The sequence below is a fragment of the Heterocephalus glaber genome, unplaced genomic scaffold (assembly GCF_053883595.1).
Source record: "Heterocephalus glaber isolate CG9 unplaced genomic scaffold, H.glaber_assembly_v1.0 deba00001579, whole genome shotgun sequence".
In the NCBI taxonomy this organism is placed as follows: Eukaryota; Metazoa; Chordata; class Mammalia; order Rodentia; family Bathyergidae; genus Heterocephalus; species Heterocephalus glaber.
The window spans coordinates 9,664,404-9,685,581 of record NW_028258360.1 but is presented as its reverse complement, the minus strand read 5'-3'; the positions used below and the strand labels follow the sequence as shown (position 1 = coordinate 9,685,581).

At 57.1% G+C, this 21,178-nt stretch overlaps 1 protein-coding gene across 1 annotated transcript; it reads left to right on the top strand.

Annotated features, from left to right (window-relative positions):
* The first annotated feature begins 315 nt into the window (after positions 1-315).
* Rab20 (RAB20, member RAS oncogene family) lies at positions 316-18,897 on the top strand. Its single transcript, XM_004858555.4, has 2 exons — positions 316-557; positions 17,956-18,897. Exons 1-2 carry the CDS (start codon positions 386-388, stop codon positions 18,474-18,476), a joined length of 693 nt encoding a protein of 230 aa, XP_004858612.1. The 5' UTR covers positions 316-385; the 3' UTR covers positions 18,477-18,897.
* Positions 18,898-21,178: the final 2,281 nt, after the last annotated feature.

Sequence of the window (21,178 nt, the reverse complement as noted above, 5' to 3'; positions counted from 1 at the left end):
GGCGGGGGAGCGGGAAGCGGGGCGGAGACAGCCTCAGCCGCGGTGCGGCCACGCCTGGAATCCCAGCCCTCGGGGAGGCTGAGGCAGGAGGGTCGAAAGTTGAGGCCGCCCAACCCAGGCAGTTTAGCCACGGAGCAGATCTTGTCTCAAAATAGAAAATTATAAAAGGGCGAGGGGTGTTGCTCAGGGCGAAAGCGCTGGTTCGGTACCCAGTACCCGGGAAGGCCGAGCGGGAAGTAGGAGAGGAAGGCCGGGCTCCAGCGTCGGACCCGGGGGCGGGGACGGAGGGGACGGGACGGGGCGGGGCCCACGTGGCGCAGCTGCGGACTCCGAGGCGGCGGCGGCAGAGGCGCGCGCTTCCTGCAGTGCCCGCGCCCCGACCGACATGCGGCGTCCGGACGCCAAGGTAGTGCTGCTGGGCGGCGCGAGCGTGGGCAAGACCTCGCTGCTGCGGCGCTACACGGAGCGGCGCTTCCCTGACTCGGTCAGCACCGTGGGCGGCGCCTTCTACCTGAAGCCCTGGCGCGCGCTGCACCTGTCCATCTGGGACACCGCAGGTGAGGGGTGCACCTGGGATCTGGGCCGGCCGCCTGCTGCCCGCTCCCTCCTCCCTGAGGGCCGGGCTCTGCGTCCGCAGGGGTTTCTCGTTTAACTTATTTCTTCATGTGTGGGCACTGCTTGCTGAACCTGGGCCTGCACTGAGCGCCATCCCGGTCCTGTTTTCCACTGTGTACTTGGAGGCAGGGTTGCCCTAAGTCTCTAAGTTGTCCCGGCTGGGATGGAACTTTCTATCCTCCTGCCTCAGCCTCTCAGAGTGCTGGGATTACAGGCGTGGGCCACGGCGCCCGAGTGCCTGTCCAGCTTCCAAGGAGCCCGGGAACTCCAGCTCCTCTGATGTTCTCACTGTCCCTGCGGGTGGGCAGCGCTAGAACTGGAGCCTGTTTCCGAAAGAGGAAACGGAGGCAGGAGCTGAACTTTGTGACAGCGCTGGAGGCTCCCGACCTCGGCTGCGCTTATTTTGTTTGTTCTGTGCTCGGTCTTGGCCAGCACCCACGTGTCATGTGGCCCGGAAGGCTTCCGGGGAGGGAGAGGATTTTCCAGGTAGGTAGTGAATTATTCTTACAGGCGGCGCCTGGCGCTGTGTCCTTGGGCAGGTTTAACTGAGGGCTGCAGCTCACACTGGTGCTGGCGGGGCTTCGAGGAACGGGCGAGAGACTCTCACGGCCCTGCGGTTCCTGCTGTGTCGCACCTGGGCCTCCTGGTGTCTGCTCAGCGAGTGTGATCCCAACCCGGTCTCTTGCGCCGGGTGCTCACTGCCCCTCCTCCCTCCTGCTGTTTCTGTCATCTTGGGGGTAGGTGTGGGGACCAACATATTTCCAGTCGTTTGGGGTTTTTTTGAGACAGGGTCTCCTCTGTAGCCCAGGCTAGCTTTGAGCTCATGACGATCCCCCTGCCTCAGCCTCCCGTAGTGCTGGAGTCACAGGCCTTCCATAACCCTTTAGTGCCCCTTGCTGCCTGGCCGCCCTCCCTGCTGCCCTTGGTTCCAGAGGGTAGGGTGGGACGGGCACTGGGGACCTGCACAGAGACAGTGTAGGGCCACCCGGGCCGGAGCTGACACTGGTGCTGGACCCAGGTTGGACCCCCACCCCTTGGTGCTGGGACGTCACAGCCCCGTTTTGTAACATTGTCTACTGTCTACGTGACGACTGGGGCATGGTGGTGACTCATTTCCCGGCCGGTTTGGTTGCAGCCTTCGAATTCCCGGAACCACAGTGTGGGCTTGGATGGGTCTGGGACAGAGGGGTGGTCTGGCTCCTCCCACTCTCTGGCTGTCCTTGAGGGCACCTCTGTGCCTGCCTCCCTGGGACTGTGGGATGACCGGGCACCTGGAGACAGTCTTGTCTTGCTCTATAGCCCAGGCTAGCCTTGAACTCAAGGCGATCTTCCTGCCTCAGCCTCCTGAGTGCTGGGATCAGGCGTTCACCTTCATGGGCTGCTAGAGTGAGACCTTTTTCCTCCTTTTGTCTGGTTCTTGAATGCTCTTTCCACCCCCCACATCGCTAAGGTGTCTTCTGTGGTCTCCGAAGCCTGGGGGGGGGGGCAGGTGGAGTAAGGATGGCCCCAGCCACTTTTGTGTTCCTGCAACCAGGAGGCCAGGTCGGCCAGGAAGAGCAGCAGCAGGGGCTAAGTTTGTGTTTCTGGAGCCCAACCCCGGGGAGGTGGGCGTGGCTGCCAAGGACTTGCTGGCCTGGCCTTATCTAACTCGGTGGCCAGGATCCCAGGCCTTCCAGGCCCCAGGCCAGGGTTGGACAGGGGGAAGAGCTGGGGAGAGGGCTCGGGGAGGGAGTCCAGCACCTGCTGCCCCTCTGCCGCCCCTGCTTGGCCCAGTCTTGTAGGGAGCAGACCGGGCTGTGCTCGGGAGGCCCAGCGGCAGTGATAGCTCAGACTCAGCAGCTCGCTTCCCAGCTCGCTTCCCGCTCCGCCTTGGTCTGGCTCTAGCTGCAGACAGGTCTGCACGGTTATCTCCAGAGAGCCCCCGGGGGCGGTAGCTGCCTGACCTTTAGTCTCTGGGCTCCTGGAAGAGGCCATCCTCTGGGAGCCGCCCTCCTGCTGGGGTCCCTCCCTGCAGCCTGGGCAGCCGAGACTCCCGCCTGCAGCTCCTCTGAATCTTCTCTCCACATCTCACTGTACACAGCAGGTAGGAGCCTGGCGCGGTGGCGGCCCACACCTGTGATCCCAGCACTCGGGAGGGTGAGGCAGCAGGATCTCCATGGATTTGAGGCCAGCCTGAGCCATTTACTGAGTTCAAGCTCAGCTTAGAATACATAGGGGGACCTTGACTCAAACAAACAAACAAACAAACTAACAGCCAGGGAAGCTGGGCCGTGGCTGGCACTTGGCCTTGGAATCTCATCTGCATGAAACTCATCACCGGCCTTTGCTGCCCATGAGGCTGCAGGCCGAGTCAGCTGGGCTTTGACCCGAGTCCCCTCTGCTCCAGCCCCAGGACCACGCTCCTTCTTGCTGCCCAAGGCTGTCCCCAGCAGCGGCTCCAGCCTCATGTTCCTGCTCCTCCATCCGTGCCAACACGGAGCTCGCTAAGGCGAGTGTCCCTGCTCTGTGGGCTAGCCCATTGCCCTCTCCCACACCCAGCCTCTGCCTGGTGCCCAGGTGGGCCACACGGCACAGCAGCGCTCCCACTGCCTCCCCTGCACTACATCTGTACCAGCTTGGTATGGGGCTGGCCTCAAACTCATGGCACTCCTCCTGCCTCAGCCTCCTGAGTGCTGGGATCACAGGCGAGCACCACCATGGCCACCATGGTCAAGGTTAAAGGGGGAACACAAGAGGGGAGCGTGTGTGGGAAGCATGTGTGGGAAGCGGGGGCCACCTGCCAGGCCCCAGCTGTGCCACGCTGGTCGTCCTGGGAGGTGGTGGCACCACTGCCCCGAGGCCCAGAACCTGTCTTACTGACGGCACGCAGCTGTCCCGAAGCTACTCGGTGACGTGAACCAGGAGCCCAGATCCCTGCTCTTTGATCCTTGAGCCCCGATTCTCCTGCTGTGCTGTGGGTCCAGCCGGGGGCTTCCTCAGTGCTTTGGCCTGGGGCTCGAGGGTCTGTGTTTGGAGTGGGGTGGAGGCTTTGAGACTCTGGGGCTGTGGGGGTCCCTCTAGGCCAGGGGAGCCAGTCCGGGCTGCATTGTACCAGACCCGGAGATTCGGAACCGCCGGCTCAGTCCTTTCTCTCCACTGAGCAGCCTTAGTTCCAAGGAGATAACAGTGGTTTCCCGGTTGTGAAACCGGTGGCGAAATCGTTGTGTCTGGAACGGAACAGAAGTGCTGGGTTAGCTGAGTGCCCGAACCCCAGCTCGGGGGACAGGCTCAGCAGCACAGCCCGGGACATCCATGGACGTGAGGGGGCCACAGGGACAGGGCCGTGAGGACAGACGTGTGTCCAGGAGGAGAGCCACGTCCTGGCCCTGACCTGGGAATGCTTGGGGCTGTAGGTGCAGGCTGTAGATGGGGCGGCAGTGTGGCTGAGTGCCGAGCGCAGGGACACGGAGTGGCCAACAGTGGGTTCTTTGGACCCACCTGTCCTCAGGTCAGGAAAGCCCTGGGGTGGGTGTGGAGCGGGCAGATGGCCCAGGACAGTGTGGGCCAGCAGGTGGACAGGTTACCAGGCCGGTCTCTTCCATCGATGGGGCTTGCTTGGGTGCTTTTAGTAAATGTCAACTTTTTGTTTTTAACTTGCAAAGGAATTACAGTTTTATTTTGTTTGTTTTGAGAAGGTCTAGCTATGTAGTTAAGGATCGTCTTGAACTTACTATGTAGCTCAGGCTGGCCTCAACCTCAAAGGATACTCCTGCCGCAGCCTCCTGAATGCTGGGATTACAGGAGGGTGCATGGTGATGCTTGGCCCGGCAGTGGTATTGTGGGACAGGACACTGCCTGGGAGATGCCGTCTAGCTCTGTCACCTGCCACAGGTGCACTCTTGCCTCCAGTTGTCAAGAAAGCTTTATTGGCACTGTGCATGGCCGGCTGCAGCTCAGAAACCCACACATCTGTACCCTGGAGCAGAGATTTGCTGGCCTCTGGTCAGGCCATGTCTGCAAGTCATAGGTATAGGAACTTCCAAATTCTAGCATCCAGTGGCGCTGAGGCCCGGGTACCAGTGCCGTCTGGTCTCCACTGCTGGGGGCGGGCCCTGCAGGAGGGGGCAGAGCCCGGGGCAGGGGCTGTGCATGCACCCTGTGGCCAGGGCGCCCTGGGATCCTGGCTGGGAGTGGTCGCCAGGCTTGGGAGTGCGGGTTTATGCATTACTTTGGGTCACAGAAGTGACATCATTCTAAAGTGAGAGTGAAACCGGGAAAGATTGCTCAATCTTTTTTTTTCATTGTTTTGTTTTTTATGAGTTCAGGGTGGCCTTAAACTCTCAGTGATCTTCCTGTCTTAGCCTCCCGAGTACTAGGATTAGGGGCACCAGCCACCACACCCAGGTAAGACTGCTCCATCTTTTTGTTATTGTTGTTGTTTTGAGATAAGGTCTAGCTATGTAGTTTAAGCCGGCCTTGAACTCTGTGTAGCCCAGGCTGGCCTCGCTGGTGATCCTCCTGCTTCAGCCTCCTGCGTGCTGGAATTACAGGTGTGTGCCACCACTCCTGGCTAAGACTGCTCCATCTTTATGTTCATGTAAGTGACATGATAAACAACACCGAGGCTTGTTCTGTTCAGTGCAAGGTGTGCTGGTGGACTGAAAGTACTGCCTGGCCCAGAAGTGGAAAGTTAGGCATAGCTCCAGCCTCCTTTGGGCTCCAAAGCTCACAAGGCTGCTGCGTGAAATCTGCTTTCCCCTGGCACTTCCTGTGGCCTGGACCACACCCACTTTCCCACCTGAGACTGCCTCAGCTTACTGTGGGCTGGTCCTGCAGGCCCAGGCCCGCACCCTCTCTTCCCAGACCCGGGGCTGAGCTCGGAGGTACCTGCTGTTCGAGCTGTGGGCATCAGGGGCAAAGCGCTCCACCGAGATGGGGATGACGAGGTGTGCCCGCGGGTGGCTCTGGCTGCCACTGCTTAGAACACTGTCCCCGCAAGGCTTCTCCCAGCTGGTGCATCCCCAAGACACGCACGGCCTCTGAGGGCCTCAGTCCTGCATTGGAGTCACTGGATTCTTTTTTTTTTTTTTTTTTAATTTTTTTTTAATTTTTGAAATATTAAAATTAGTGTCAGCTGTTTCTTTTTACTTTTTAAGGGGCCGGGGATTTAGCTTAGTGGTTTCACCGCCTGCCACGCAAGCGCAAGGACCCGAGTTTGATCCCTGGTACCCAAAAAAAACAAAACAAAACTTTTACCATGGCTACTAGAAAATTCATAATTGTCTATGTCTATTGCACTGTTCTACTTTAGACCAGGGCCACTGCAAACAGCTTAGCAGGCTGCTACTCACACAAAAGCATCTACCAAGGGTTGAGAAGGACGGAAATCAAAGCCAACCTCTGCTGATTAGCCCACGCACCCTACAGAGCTGTCTGCTGAGGGGAAAAGTGGCTGTTGTTTCACTCAGAAGCGTCGCCCCTGACCAAACCATGAACCCCGGGAGCCCTGTGTTCAGGAGCTGTGCCTTTCTGTGCTCTGCACAAGGCTACCCTGTAATCCAGTCATAGCCCTGAGCTGGAGGGTCACGCCTTGCTCCTGTCCTGTCTCCACACACTAGCTGATACCTTGGTGAGCATCCAGCTCGACCTCTGGACATGCCTCATCGCGTGACAACATTTACTGCTCTACCCACAGGTTATAGCTCTCACAGTTGCCTGTAAATCAACATGAAGATTAGAATTTTTATGTCTTCTAGCACCAAAAACAAGTCACTGCCTACTTTTCTTTTACAGCTTTTTATTTCTAAAGTATTGAACCATTCCCAACATTCTATGTAAATACTTATCATTTACTTTGTTAAAAGATCAGTATAAAAAGAATGATTCTAACCCCACAGTACCTGACCAACCTGACTGCTTTTCTCTGGCTTAGAACAATTGGTCTTGGGAGATTTCACAGTTTTAGAGGTGCTTGGGTCTGTCTTTAGTTTTCTTTTGGGAAAAGAGTCTCTACCTATGTCCAACAGTGCCTTTTTTCTCTTTTGTACTTTTTTGTGTAAGTTCTTTGCTGTCCTTCTTTGGACTTATTTCTGAATCTTTCTTCTTAGATTTACATGAACTTTTCATTTCCCGAATTCTTTCAGAATTATCTAAATCATTTTTATTTCCAGGATACATTTGATTAATTTTCTTTTTTTCTCAATTATATTTTTGAATCTATTTCTTTTTTTATCTGGTGGTTTTTCTTCTTTATTTTCTGTTGATTCAGTGGTTTTCTATCTTCATTAGAGAAATCAGAGTCAGAATCTGAAAACTCACAGAAACGTCCCAAGTCCTCGGTAGTGCTGTGGTTGATAGGGCCTCCTCTTTTATCAACTGCGTAGTTCGATTTGAACTTTTTTATGAAACGTGGCTTGAAATCTCATGTCAATTTTGACTTTTTGATCCTTTTCTGGCATTTCCCAGAATCAGGGGTCCTTTGAAACCCGCCTAAACCACTGGTCATTTATTATTTCTTGTTTGGATGATATTTTTAAGAAATGTTCAAAGAAATCTAATAGGTCTCAGATCTCTCTCAGCCTCACATCTGGAGTCATTGGATTCTTAAGACAGTCGAGGCGAGCTGTGTAACAGGAGCAACCACCGGGCAGGACGTGTCAATTGTGCGGCTGAGTGTGTAACAGGTGTGCAGGGGCCCAGCGCAGGGGCTCAGGGCGTCAGTCAACGGGCGCTTCTTGTTCCTGCCCCTGGCAGCTTCCTTGGCAAGGGTAGCGTCACCAAGGCTTCGCTGCCTTGAGAGCCGGGCTTCCTGCGAGATGCGGGGATCGTGGTTAGAGTTGCCAGTTGCCGTTGGCCTGATGTATAATTCTCCAGTCTGGGGACACTCGGCTGGTGTCCGGGGTTGGCCCGTGGAGCACCTGTGAGTCAGTCATCAAACAGCAGCTGGGGGAGGCACAGTGACCCCTGCAGGGTCAGGCGTGGCTATCGCTGACGGCTGCAGTTGGGGACGGGACAGAAGAGGCCTGTCTCACTGACGGCAGCGGTGCCCCTCTGTCCGTTGCTGTCACTGGGGGAGCCAGACTTCATCTTCCCTGCGCTTGCCTCCCTCCTATCTCTGCCAAGCGGTGCCCTGTGTGCGTCGCCCTGGGTCTGCAGGATGACGTGGCCTTTGCGTGCCTTACTTCTCTCTCTGTGAGGGGTGTGGGTTTGCCTTTGGTGAGAATTATCTTCCAGCGCCCGTCAAGGTGGGATTGCTTTAAAGAATGCGTGGACCAGTCCCACTCCTGCTCCGATGAGCTCAGAGACCCTCCTTGCCACTGAAGCCCTGCCTGGGCTCAGTGACATCAGCAGGTGACAGGTGGGAGCTGCGGCCCTCACAGGAATGTCAGCGGGAGCCAGCACCTCACGTGACAGCCGAGGTGCGCAGAAGCAGAAGAGACAGCTCTGTGTCACCCGTGTCGCCCCCACCCCCAGGTCCCCCCGGCCCCTCAGAGGCCTGTGAGCACCTGGCCTTGCCGTGCAGCCCAGCTCTGGTGGCCCTGTGCACCCTCCAAGTGCCAGGCTGGCCTCAGGGACCCGAGCCCCCGCATGCCCTGACGGAAAGGGCCTGGCCGCCACAGCTGTGAGGCGGGAATAGGCGCTGCTCTTCACTTGTGCAAAGACAAGAAAGAAATATCCCTCGGCAAGTGAAAACGGAACCAGCACCCTGACACTTAGGGCATGTAGCCACAGCAGACTGAAGAGGGAAGTTTCTAGCTATAAAATTAAAAGTGAAGATCTCTATCTGGGTGTAGTGGAACAGGTCTGTAATCCCAGCACTGGGGAGGCTGAGGCTGGAGGATCGCCATGAGTTCAAGGCCAGCCTGGACTAAGATGGTAGCAAGAGCCTGTCTCAAAAAACCCCCAAAGTAATATTAAAACCCCCCCCCAAAAACCAGACAAGACTACAAGCACAAAAAATTTGCAGAACAATATCACTGATGAACGTCGATGCAAAAACCCTAAACAAAATACTCACAAACTAAATAAATGGCACAAGAGTCCTTGTCATGATCTCGTGGGATTCGTTCCTGAGAGCCAGCGTGGGCCCCAGTACAAATCAGCACTGTGATAGCCTTACAGCCCAGTGTGGAGGCTCTGGAACGCAACTCTCATAAAGCCTGGAGAATCTGATGGTCAGTTGAAGAGATGGAGAAAAAAACCTTTATTACACCAGCAAGCCCTGGCAGGCTCAGAGGACTGAGTGCTCTACCAGAAATGAGAGCCTCCTTATATAGGGATCTACAGGGTAGGCGAGCATGCTCACTGGAGCGGGGAGGCGGAGTTATAGAACATTCCTGAAACACATGCTGTATGAGCATGCTCACTGCAGCAGGGGGCGGAGTTATAGAACATTCCTGAAGTGGAGGGGTGGAGTTACAGAACATTCCGGAAAGGTGGCACAGTTCAGTCACAAACCATTTTGATACGTTGGGCAGGAGCCCAGCAGCACAAACTTACATTTCCCAAAGGAAACATTCTGTGGAAAAGCAGTGGAGGCAAGGCAAGGGCCTGTCTTATTGGATAGCACCTCTCTTGAAGACTAGAAAATCATCTGGGAGGGTTTCATACCCTCTGTGGTGAGAATCCTGACAAGCTGCACACTGAGGGTGGTGTGTGCCGAAGTCCCAGCTACCTGAGAGGCCGAGCCTGGAAGACTGCTTGAACCCAGGGGTCCTGGGTTGGGCCAGCCTGGGCCATGGGTCAAACCCTGTCCCACACCAAACCCAATGCAACCAACCACGGCCTGTAGAAGGTACGTGTGCGAAAGACCAGAGGAACGGCCGCTGACTCCACAGGGATGGCTGGTAATGTCACACGCTCCAGTGCCGGTGCTGCAGCTGCCCTGGCGGGGTCGCACGGTCACTGAATCTGGACCATCGGAGGACGCTGTGCCCGCATGATCAGATCAGAGCTCATCGCCTGCTGTTTCCTTCGCCGGCACATGGGCTCCTGCAGTTGTGAAAGTGCATTCCCAGCCTAGTAACTTCAATCTGATGCGCTCTGGCTGGTGCCAGCAGATAGGGTGCTGCTCCTAACCCCGCAGGTGGGGTTCACTCCCCCAGGACAGATCAGGTGGAGGTGCAGACTGGTTATCTGTTGGGATTTTATGTTTTGTTTTTTTGAGACAGGTTTCCCTATGTAGCCCAGGCTGTCCTTGAACTCCCTGCGATCCTCCTGCCTCAGCCTCCTGAGTCCTGAGATTATGGATGTGCGCCATCAGGCCCGGGTAACTGTTGGGCTTCAGCTCTGCCCCCACCTGCTCACGGCTCTGGGTCTGTTCCGGGGCAGTTGGTGGGCAGCAGCAGAGTCCAGACCCTCGGCTCCCACCCTGGAGCCCAGGCAGGAGGGCAGGGCCTGCAGTGTTGGGTGCTGGTGCTTTCCATGGGTGCTAGTTTGCCGACACGCATTGGAGGTCATTGTGATCCGTGCACATAGCAGCATTCGCTGTTTTCACCCCATGTAAGTGCACAGCCCTGTGCTGTCAGCACCTTCACCTCCCCCCGCTGCCCCACCACCTCGAGCTCTCCCGTCTCCCATCTGGAAGCCCTGCACCCACAAAACAGCAACGCCCATCCCTCCTCCCCAGCTCCTGGCTGCTGGAACAATGTCAGGTAGTTCTTTAAAACTTTTTGGGCCCAATGTAGTGGTGCACTCCTGACATCCCAGCAGTCAGGAGAGTGAGGCAAGATCACTGTGAGTTAGAGGTCAGCCTGGGCTACATATTTCAAGGCTAGCCCAGAATAAATAGTGAGACTTTGTCTCAAAAAACAAAAAAATTAAATAAAAATGTTACCTTTGTGTATAGAATAGGTCGTCTATGTTTAATGATCAACCAAGCTCCTACAAAGTCCTGTTGTGGGTGATGTGAGTTTTTCCACTGTGAGATGGGTCAGGTGATCTCTGAACCCCAGGGGCTGTCATAGACGCCACGCTTTCAGGGGAACTTAGTCAGGACACGCCCTGCCCCTCGTCGGAAACATCCGTGAAATCCAGTTTCCAGACCAAAGGTGACTGTGCTTCCTTGAGGGCAGAGTGAACAGCAAATAGGCAGTGTATCTTGGGACTTCTGATTGGGAGAAGGAGGCAAAGCTGTGCCAGGCTGGACAGCACAGGTGTCGGCGTCACTGGGATAGAGGACAGAGCCGCTCCCAAGTGCCAGTACCCTGAGTCCGAGTCCCAGTGCCAAAAATCTGAAGGCCAGTATTTTAAGTAGATCCTCATTAACTTTAAAGAGTCTCCTTACTGCGGTATTTGTACTTGAGCCCTGACTTTGAGACAAGTTAAAACTTGCTGTAAAATTGAAAGGATTTCAGTTTCCTCCTTTAATAAATAGAGATTTTAGCAAATCACCAAATTTTTATTTGCTAATCTCATGCTAAAATTAATTATCCCGGGACAACACCCTGTCCACGAAAGTAAAGGTGACTGGCAAAAATACTGGCTGTGAGGGCTTGTGTTCGTAAAGCTAAGTCTGTTATGTAAGCGGATTTTTTTTTGGATTTGCCTTTCTCCTCCCTTAATATTAGACTGGTAAAGAACATCTCTTTCTTTGAGTTATTTGGTTTCGTGATTGAGTTACTTTAAATAAATCCATGCCTGAAAAGATTTCGGGGATTTGAGAATTAAGCTCCTGTTTATTTTGTGACCTTGGAGCCTTTCCAGAAGCTCAGTCCCCGGTCCCAGGTGTGGGGTCTGAGTCTGTGTCGCAGCTGGGGGGTTCGCGTGGCAGGTGACCTGTGCTTCTGTTTTGTTTGTCCTTCAAATGATCGAACAAAAGCAACATGCGTGGTGATTGGGTGAAAATGCCTTGGTGTAAGGATTTGAGTGGGAATGACTGTTGTCCTACCTCACACGGTGCCATCCCGTAAGTGGGAAATAATTTGGGGTTCAGATTCCTTTATTTAGAAAGAGAAGAAGCCCCTGCGACAGAGGCTTGGGTGACTGGTCAGGTCCCTGCGGTGCCGCGGTGCAGTGTTGGAGGGCGATCCTGATCTCACTTTGTGACCAGCTCCGGGCTCTTGTCCCAGAGCTCAGGGTGTGGGCACCCTCAGTAGCTGCAGGCTGTTCAAAACCAATGGGAAGGAGACACCTGGGCGTGAGGCTGGATGTGTGCCACCAGCTTCCTTCATAGGCACTGCCCCAGTCACTCCCTTTCCTGGAGTAATAGACTCCCTAGCCTTGGGGCTCTGGTTCTTCCTCTGGCAGGAAAGGCACCTGCATCTCAGGGTGGAGGTTTCCACCCTGGTCCGGGATGCTCAGTGTGAAGACCTGGCTGCTGGCTGCCTTGTCCTTCCAGGTACCGCTGGGCCTAGGCTCTTCGAGAAGCTGTTCTCACTTGGTGACCAGGGCCTGGTCCTAGGCTCTTTGCCCCAGAGGCGGGCAGGTCCTGCCTGGTAGATAAGCCCCTGCGTGCGTGGGAGGGTGCAGGACCTGCGGCCACACAATTGGAGCTCGGCCAGGAACGCAACAATTTCCACACTGTCTCTGTTGCTGCTGCCTGTGGGAGGGAGCGGCATCCTGGGGAGGCTTCGAGGGTTCTTGGCCTTGCTGTCGCTGTATTTCTTTTAGATTGTTCCATCCTGGTATAGCGGCAGAGCCAGACTCCGGACTCCGGCCTTGGACCTGCCAGCCTCTGCTCTCCGCCCAAACCCTGCAGGACCTTGGCCCGGGTGGGTCTCCCGCTCGCTGTGCTAAACTTTGCTGAGCCGAGGCTCTGGCGCTGCTCTTGGGGACATTTCAGAGGTGACCGACCGCCTCTTCTGTGTTGCATTTTTCCAGAAGGACCCAGAGCCGGCGCTGGGTGATTCCTTTCTGGCTGTGTAAGCCAGAGAGAGACTGAAGGTCATTGTCCTCGTGCCACCGCTGCTGGGGCAGTTGACTTTGACCCTGGAGCAGTGTGTTGTTCCCGTTCCCACTGTGGGAACCCTGGTGGGAAGCGGCTTTGCTGAGTCGGCTCAGGGGCGCATGTGGCTGCTTACACAAGATCAGCGCCACCTTCCCCCTTTGCCAGGCTGCTGAGTTCATGACTGCCTGGCCCCCGTCCTGCTTCTGGTGGGCGGCTGGGGAGGAAGGGGAACCCCGCTTGCCCAAGTGACCTGGGCGTGGGCGTGGGCGTGGATGAAGAGAGCGTTGCCTTTCTGGGTCTGGGGCACACGCTTGGCCCCGCCCAAGGAGGTGAGGCCATCCGACCTGCAGCCCAGTCATGAGTTGTCTGCTGCTGTGTGACAAAGTTCGGCACACGTGGTAGCAACAGACATTTCCCCATGGCCTGGGCCGGAAGTCTGTGTACCTTGCCTCCTGTCCTGTTCTGACTCGTGTGACTCCCAGGGACGCAGTGTCCCCGTCTGGCCGAGGTTGGGAACCACAGGCTTCAGGAGTCCCCGAGGTGGTGGCTGTGGCTGAGGAGGCTGTGGAGACTGGGCCCCCGGGCTGTGTGACAATTGATAGTCGACTCGGGGGTGCCTGGTTCTGCCTTGAGCCCGTGGCGCTTGGAGGCTGGCTCCCTGGGGGCTGCTTCCTCGTCCCCCTCAGCCTGCAGGGCCGAGTGTCCTTGCTGTGCTACTCTGAGGTCACTTGTTACTGGACTTCGGGGTGGCTCAGAAACTCCTCCTGTCCCCAGGTCCCCTCTGCATCGCAGAGACCCCTTTTCCACAGAGGGTCCTGCTGATCTGTTTGGGGACAAGGGCGTGGGCTATCTTTGGGGTCACCGTGCAGCCTGTGCAGAAGGATAGGAGGCCGTGGGAATTCCAGCTTTTATGGCACAACGTTAAGAATAAAAGATAAAGGAGGAGGAGGCCCCTTGAAACAGGAAACCTCAGAACTCCAGTTCCTCGCTGCTGCATTCTCCAGATGCACCCCCGCGTGACACTGTTTGGCCCTGCGACCGTGGCTGGGGATCCACCACATTTGGGGAGACCCCACTGTAAAGGAATCCACAGTAGAGAAGTTGCCAGGCAGGGTGAAAACAAAACTGAAAATAAACTTGCAGTTTTCTGCAGAGCCCTCTCCTCTGGCCACTCCTGCACCGATGCTTGACCCAAGGGTGCGCTGCCTGTGCACGCCCGGGCCCTGGGACAGATGGGTCCCCGCCAGCCACCCTCACGCGGCTTCGGCCCAAGGCTGCGTCTCTATGGAGGGAACGGCCAAGCGGGCTGGCCACGGTGGCGCGGGGCTGGGGGACCCGACGGGTCCGGCCCTCTGGAGCCTCGGTTTTCAGTAGTCTCAGCTGGGCGGGACAGCGGCTGCTTACAATCCTAGACCTCCCGGGGCTGATGCAGGAGGATCTTGGTGAGTTCAAGGCCAGCCTGGGCTACATCGCAAGACCCTGTCTCAAAAAACTAAAAAATACACACACGCACACACACGGGAGCCTCATCCTGAGAGGATGTCCCCAGGAAGCTGCCAGGGATGGGCCTCTCCGCACCGGCCAGCGGGCCTCACGGCTTGGGACTTCTGCTCTTGGCCAGGCACAGGCCCTGCGGGACTGGCTTCTCTCTCGCAGGGCTGCGGAATGGTCGAGGCCATCACGTGACAAGTCACTGGTCACGTGAGTCCGCCCCGTGCTGCTGCTGGACCAGACTCCAGCCTGGGGGAGCAGACTCAGCTGTGGCGGGCACCCCGCAGCCGTCCGGGAGGCAGGCTGGTTCTAGGCATGCATGTCGGGTGCAGCTGCCCTGGCCAGGCCCGGCAGCCAATGGTTTCCTGCTACAGAGGACGCGTGGCCGCACTTCCTGTCCCTCGGGAAGGGCTGATTGGCCCTCTGTGCACGGTCCTGGCTGCTTCCGGGCCCTCTGCGCATGCTCCCGAGCAGACGCTGGTGCAGACCGGGTCTTTCGGGCCGCACCTGCCAGGGCTTCGAGGCCGGGAACGTCAGTCACCGACAGGTGCACTCTGTTCTTTAAAGCTCTCTGCGTCAGTCCGTGTTTGTAGCACATAAGGATGGCACTCATCGTGGGGAGCTGGTGCATGTGCACAACACCTCTTAGTCCTTTTTTTTCCGGTACTGGGGATGGAACTCAGGACCTTGGGCTTGCAAGGCAGGTGGAGCACCACTGAGCTAAATCCCTGGCCCTTTTTACTTCCCCTTCTTCCCTTCATCTCTTGGTCCCATGTGCAACAGATCTGTCTCTGTTTCCTATTATTGGTTTCTTTTTTTGAGACAGTGTCTCACTTTGTAGTTCAGACTGGCCTTGAACTCACTGTGTAACCCAGGCTGGTCTCCAACTCATGATGATCCTCCTGCCTCAGCCTCCTGAGTGCTGGAATCACACATTTGTGCCACCAGGCCCATCTCCTATCTTTTATTTGGGGGAGCTCATTCTAAGTCCCTTTTCCCTGCGATTGACAAAATCTTCATTTCCTGGGAGTCTTACTCTTTGGCAGAACCAAACAACATGCATCTGATTCTCACATTTCAGGTACTGTCTTTTAAACATTTCTTTACTTCTTGCGGTGCTGGGGATGGAAGCCAGGCCTCACCTGTGCCAGGGAAGCCTTGGTCCACTGAGCCCCGCCCTGTAACTACCGTCTTCTTCCAACTTCTACCTGGCTGCTGGGGACCTGGAGGGGGCGCGCTGTGGTTTGAGCAGGGGAGCGTCCCACTTCTGGCCCTGGGGTCGGTGTTTTAAGAGCCCCTACCGTGTATCCACCACACGCGGGCAGGGCTATGTGTGACTTCAGCCGGCTGAACCACCAGCCCTGGCTTTCTACCATTCCTCCAGGAGCCTGGAGCTCTTGGCCCTAGAGTCGGTGTTGGGCGGGGCCTGGGGTGCCCTCAGGCTCCTGTTTTCCTTTCCTCCCTCCTGTCTGCCTCTGGGCCATTTTCCATGCATCCGGTGTTGGAGCCTTGGGATAAGCACTCTGGATCGGTCACCGCTGGAGCAAGGAAAACACAGGGCATTGCCAGCTGGCTTGGAGCCTGGTGGGGCCCAAGTGGTCACAGATGACCTAGGATGGGGCCTGTGGGGTAGCCTTGAGATTCATTTAGCAAACACTTAACTGGGGCCAACATCCCTGGCTTTCCCTGTGAGTGGACTCACTGCTCCTGGCCACCTAGGCAGGGGCCCCCGCTTTGGCTACAGGAGACCCATGTGGCCACGTGGCCGAGCTGCCATGGGAGAGGGAAGGCAGACTGTCTTCACAGTCGGGCTCCTTTGGGGGTTGCCCCACGGGTGCCAGCAGGTGGCATCTGCAGGGGTCACTTCGGAGGTGCCAGGAAGGGGCCACTGGCCACTGTCACCTGTGTCCCTGGGATGCGTGTACCTGGACGGCTTCCTTCCTGCCAGGACTTGCCAGCTGGGGCCCTGTCTGGGCTCTGCCCCTCCTGTGTTTGCAGAGATTGTGTGCTGGGCCTGTGGGTCTGAACAGCAGGGTGGGGCAGAAGCCCAGTGGCCCTGCTGTCCGTCCCTCTCCCCTTGCTGCAGATCCCTGGCTGGTCCAGGGTGTGCTTGGCTGTGTGTGCAGCCTTGCTCTGGACGCGTTTTCCTTGACCACTGGGCACAATTGGTGCTTGCGCCTGAGTGTTTGGCGACTTAAGGTTCAACAGCTCACACTCGGATGTGCTCCCTGGACAAGTCAGTTCCTGACCCCGGTTCCCCTGGGCAGTCACAGGTTGAGGCCCCCAGCAGGGCACAGGTGGACAGTGGCCTCACTGCCCTGACCAGGCCTCCTCGGTCACTGGCCCTGCTGCCTTAGCTGAGCTGGAACCAACCCAAGGCTATTCCCTTTGGCCTGGCTCTTGTCCCCAGAGTGGGACATGGTGCTGTTCAGTTCCCTGGGCATGCCCGTGTGATGGAGGCTGCCGGATTGCTACAGATCTGGCTCTGGGATGAGGATGCAGGGGCTGGGTCTAGGAGAGAGGGCAAGAGACCTCTAGATGCCCGGCCCGTTGCCATGGGGAGGGCCCAAGAGTCACCCAGGCCAAGCTCAGCTTTGAGGACACAGAGTGAAGGTGGGAGAGCTGCGGCTGTGCTCGGCTTCTGGCTTAGCACACATTAAACTACTGGAGACATGGGAGTGGGTTCTTGGTTCTTGCTTTAATAAAAATGAAAACTAAAGCACAAATTTACAGAAATAAAAGTTTGAGTTGGAAAGTTAGAGGGAAGGTAGGTATCTCAGTCACTTTTCACATTGCCAGGACAAAATACTTGACACTTACAAGTTGAAGGAAGAAAAGTTTATTGTAATTCAGTGCAGAGGTCTCAGTCCATAGTTGGCTGGCTCCAAGGCAGGGTGGCCTGGCAGAGGGGCATCACAGAGCAGAAACAGTCCATGGCAGGGCAGGCAGGAGGCAGCGGCGGCAGCAGCAGCAGCAGCAGTGAGCGTCCTTCTCCCTTTAATCCCATCCAGGCTCCAACCCTTTTGGGTGGAGCCACCAACACCCAGGCTGGGCCTTCCCATTATCCACACCCAGAACCATACTAATTCTCATCAGTGGACTTAATCCCAATGCCACACACCCTAGATCCAGCCAGCTCTGAAAAGCCCCACCTATGAGTGCAGGAGGCTTTGGGGACAGCTAGACAGCCCTGACACAGTTTGGAGCAGAAATGGGCTGTAAGTCCCTGGCTGGCTCGAGTGGCCCATGTTGTTAGGGAACCGACCATGTTGCAGCATCCGGAAGGTGCCAGTCCAGATGCTGGAGACTACACCTGAAGCAGCAGGCCCTCTGCCTGTGAGTGTCCACTGTCTGGGGCCTGCTGAGGTGGCCCATGCTCCTCACTGACCAGCGACCTGCCCACCCCAGTCCAGAGGGCTATGCTGCAGACAGTGGCACAGGGGGTGACATCAGGAATCGAGAGCCATGGGCATCCTAGATTTAAACATCTTTTGGAAAGGTCATTGTGGGCTGGGTGAAGTGGCAGATGCTGTCATCCCAGCATTTGGGAGGCTGAGGTAGGAAGATTGCTGCGAGTTTGAGGTTGGCTTGGGCTACATAGTGAGTTCAAGGCCAGTGTGAACTACAAACAACCTGTGTCCAAACAAACAACCCCCTGAAAGCTAGAGTGGAAAGAAGCAGCACGCTCTGACAGGAGGACACATGGGCACCGTGCATCCTGGTCTTGAATGTTAACGAGGGTGTGTGTGGTTGGTGGTGTTCTCGCTGCTTCCTGTGGCCATGAGCCTGGGTCCCCAGAGTGGAACTGGCCCTGCTGTGCTTGGGTCTGGAGGCCGGGTGCTTGGGTTGCTTCCTCACTTGGTCATCCTTTCTCTGGCCGCTGGTGCCCTGGTCCTTCCGTGCCCAGCCACACCAGGCCCCATCCCTTCAGGGTGGGGTGCAGACTCGGACCTCAGTGCTGACCTCTCTCTCTCTCCCCCCAGGGCGGGAGCAGTTCCACGGCCTGGGCTCCATGTACTGCCGGGGGGCGGCTGCTGTCATCCTCACATACGATGTGACGCACCTGCAGAGCCTGGTGGAGCTGGAGGACAGGTTCCTAGGCCTGACTGACTCTGCCAACAAGGACTGCCTGTTCGTCATCGTGGGCAACAAGGTGGACCTCACGGAGGAGGCTGGGGAGGGCGATGCGCACGGCCTGGGGCAGGCAGGTGGCGCCCGTGCCTGTCCCCGGGTGCCCAAGCAGGTGTTGCGGGAGGACGCGGTGGCCCTGTACAAGAAGATCCTCAGGTACAAGATGCTGGACGAGAAGGATGCACCAGCCGCCGAGCACATGTGCTTTGAGACCAGTGCCAAGACCGGGCACAATGTGGATCTGCTGTTCGAGGCCGTGTTTGACATGGTGGTGCCCATGGTCTTGCAGCAGAAGGCGGAGGAGCCGGTGGAGACCGTGGACCTCACGGGCCACAAGCCCCCCAAACAGGCCAGACCTCGGTGCTGCTCCTGAGCCGCCGAGGGCTCCCCGAGAGGGGTACGGGGAATTGGGGGTCAGCCAAACAACGCACTGAGGAGGATGGTGGAGAGGGGTGACCGCAGGTCAGCAATGGCCACTGTGCGTGGACGACACCCACGCTCCCCATCCCGGGCCCTGTGCACCCCGGCCCCACTGTGACTCTTGTCCTTGCACCGTGAAGCCTGTGGTCGGGCGCTGTGTGGCACCTGCCTGCACCGCGTGGTCACCGAGCCGCTTACCTCTGTTGGCTGCTGCTGTCCTCACACGTTTCTCCACAGCGACGCTTCCCAGGCCTCCCCGCACTTGGCGTCTAGAGTAATGGATCTCCACGTCTGTTTGTACAGTTGGGAATGATTCTTATATTGGTGGAAGCAGTGTGGGCCATATGTAGTATTAAAATTGATTGTGGGCAAAGCGTTGGCGGTAGGTCTGCTGGTTTGCACCCAAAGAGACATTGGTGTCTTTCTTTACAGCTACAGAAGGAGAAAAGGTGTCAGAGGACGTTATTCTTGCAGTTCATGTTTGTTTTGTTTTGTTTCTGGTACCGGGGCTGAACTCAGGACCTTTCACTTGCGAGGCAGGCGGCGGGACCACTGAGCTAAATCCCCGGCCTCACGTTTGAAGGCAGGGAAGGACTGGAAGAATTCCTCTGCTTCCCTTCCTCTCTCCCTCCTTTCCTTGTTCCCGCCTTCCTTCCTCTCTTTCATTTTTGTATGGGAATTGAACCCAGGGCCTTTGCACTGAGCTGCATCCTCAGCCTCTTTAATTGTTTTTTTTTGTACTGGGGATTGAACTTGGGACCTTGCGCTTGGGGGCACCACTGAGCTAAATCTCCAGCCCTAAACTTTTTTATTTTGAGATAGGGTCTCGCTAAGTTGCTAAATTTCCCAGCCTGGGCTCGAACTTGCAGTCCTTCAGAGTGCTGGGACTACAGGTATGTGCATTTCAGTATTTCTTCTCAGATATATTCTGATTGATTTACCATCTGCCTGAGCATGCCCAGTTTGTGTTCTTGGCCGGCTGCACGCCTGGCAGCTGGAGTGCACGAATGACGTCAGTTCCACTTCCACATTCCACCTGTATTTGTTGTTTGGGAAATGCCGTCACTGCGGGGCCCTGTGAGCCAGTTCCCTGGGCAGCTGGCACGGCAGTTCCTGGTCCCCCTGCCTCAGCCTGGTCCTGTGTGCCCTGGGGTGAGTGCTGATCATTGGTAGATGCTGCAGCCCACCTGTGCCACTCCCAGGGCCGGCGTCCTGCCCCGAGAGGAGTCCAGGTGGACTCGACCCAGCTGGGCTCCTCGCTGGCCTCCCAGGAAGCTGTGGCCCTTGGCAGTGTGCCTTCTGCCAGGTCATCCTGCCCCCAAGATTGCACTGACTCTGCCTCTCCTGCGAGTGCATCCTTGCACACGGGTGCACACACGTACCCCAGGCTCCAAGGGGTCCTTGGACAGAAAGCACTTGCAAGCTTTCCCACACCCTCGCAGCACTCGCTTCAGGGTTTTGGGGATGCCGCAGCCCGGCCTGGTAAGCGGGACAGGACAACACTGTGCTTGTGACTGGTCTTTCTGGTTCAACTGAGTGGGGCTGGGCTCCTCTGCAGTGCACGTCCTGGGTCCCTGCATCCCTGACTGGGCAGAGCCAGGAGGCAGAGGGCAGGGGCAGTGAGCATGTCCCTCCGTGCTCCTGGGGGACCGTGGACGTCAAGCCCAGGGACCTGGACCCTGGCCAGCATGGCTGGCTTGCTGGGATTGCTTCCATGGTGCGGGGAGAGCCCAGGGCCTTGCCACGCCAGGGAAGCCTCTGCCTCGGAGCAGGTTCCGGCCCTCTCCAAGTTTCGAGACAGGGTCACACCAAGTCCCCAGGTTGCCCAGGCTGCCCTGAAACCTGCTACTCTCTTGCCTCAGCCTCCGGAGTACCTGGGTTACAGGCGTGCGTCGCCCTGCTCGGTTGTCCCGCATGGTGTTCAGTGCAGACGGCCCTGCTCGCTGGGTCCTCTCCCTCCTGCCTGCCCCGGACTCCCTGGTCCTCCATAGGCCTTCGAGCAGGCGGCCCTGCCCATGGCGCCCTGCAGATCTGTCCCTTGCCTTCCCTTTGGATTTGCCAAGCCCACTGCCTGGCCCTTGGCAGGATGAGGAACCGAGGCCACAGAGCCTCTGAGGACCGGTTTGTCAGGCTGGGGTGAGACCACGCAGGCTTCCTTGGATTCCCCCCGCCCTTCAGGCCCTGCCCTCCCTGTCTTGCCCCGGACTGAGCCGTGCCTGCCTCCTCGGGCACCACCACCTCAGCGACGCCTGCTTCCCCTTCCCCTGGGCCTCTCCCGTGCTGGGCTCTGGCCCACCCAGCGTCCCACAGGAGCCCTGTCCCTGTGCTCCTGGGACCAGGCCCGCCCCATGCTCGCCCACCCCAAGGAGCAGAAGGGGCAGCACTTATTTCTCTATGTGGGTTGTTTTTCTCGGCATCACTTTAAGAGGAGATTGATTGGGCCGGGGATTTAACTCAGTGGTTCCACCTCCTGCCTCGCAAGCACCAGGTTCTGCGTTGGATCCCTGGTACCAAGAAGAAAAGATGACATTGGTTTTCAAAGGGTTGAATAAACCCTGTGAGGGGGCCCTAAGGGTCCGGGAGGGAGGCCCCCGCGGCCTCGGTCCCCTTCTGTGACACCCATCCGAGGGGTGTTTCCTGCACTCCGGAGTGAAC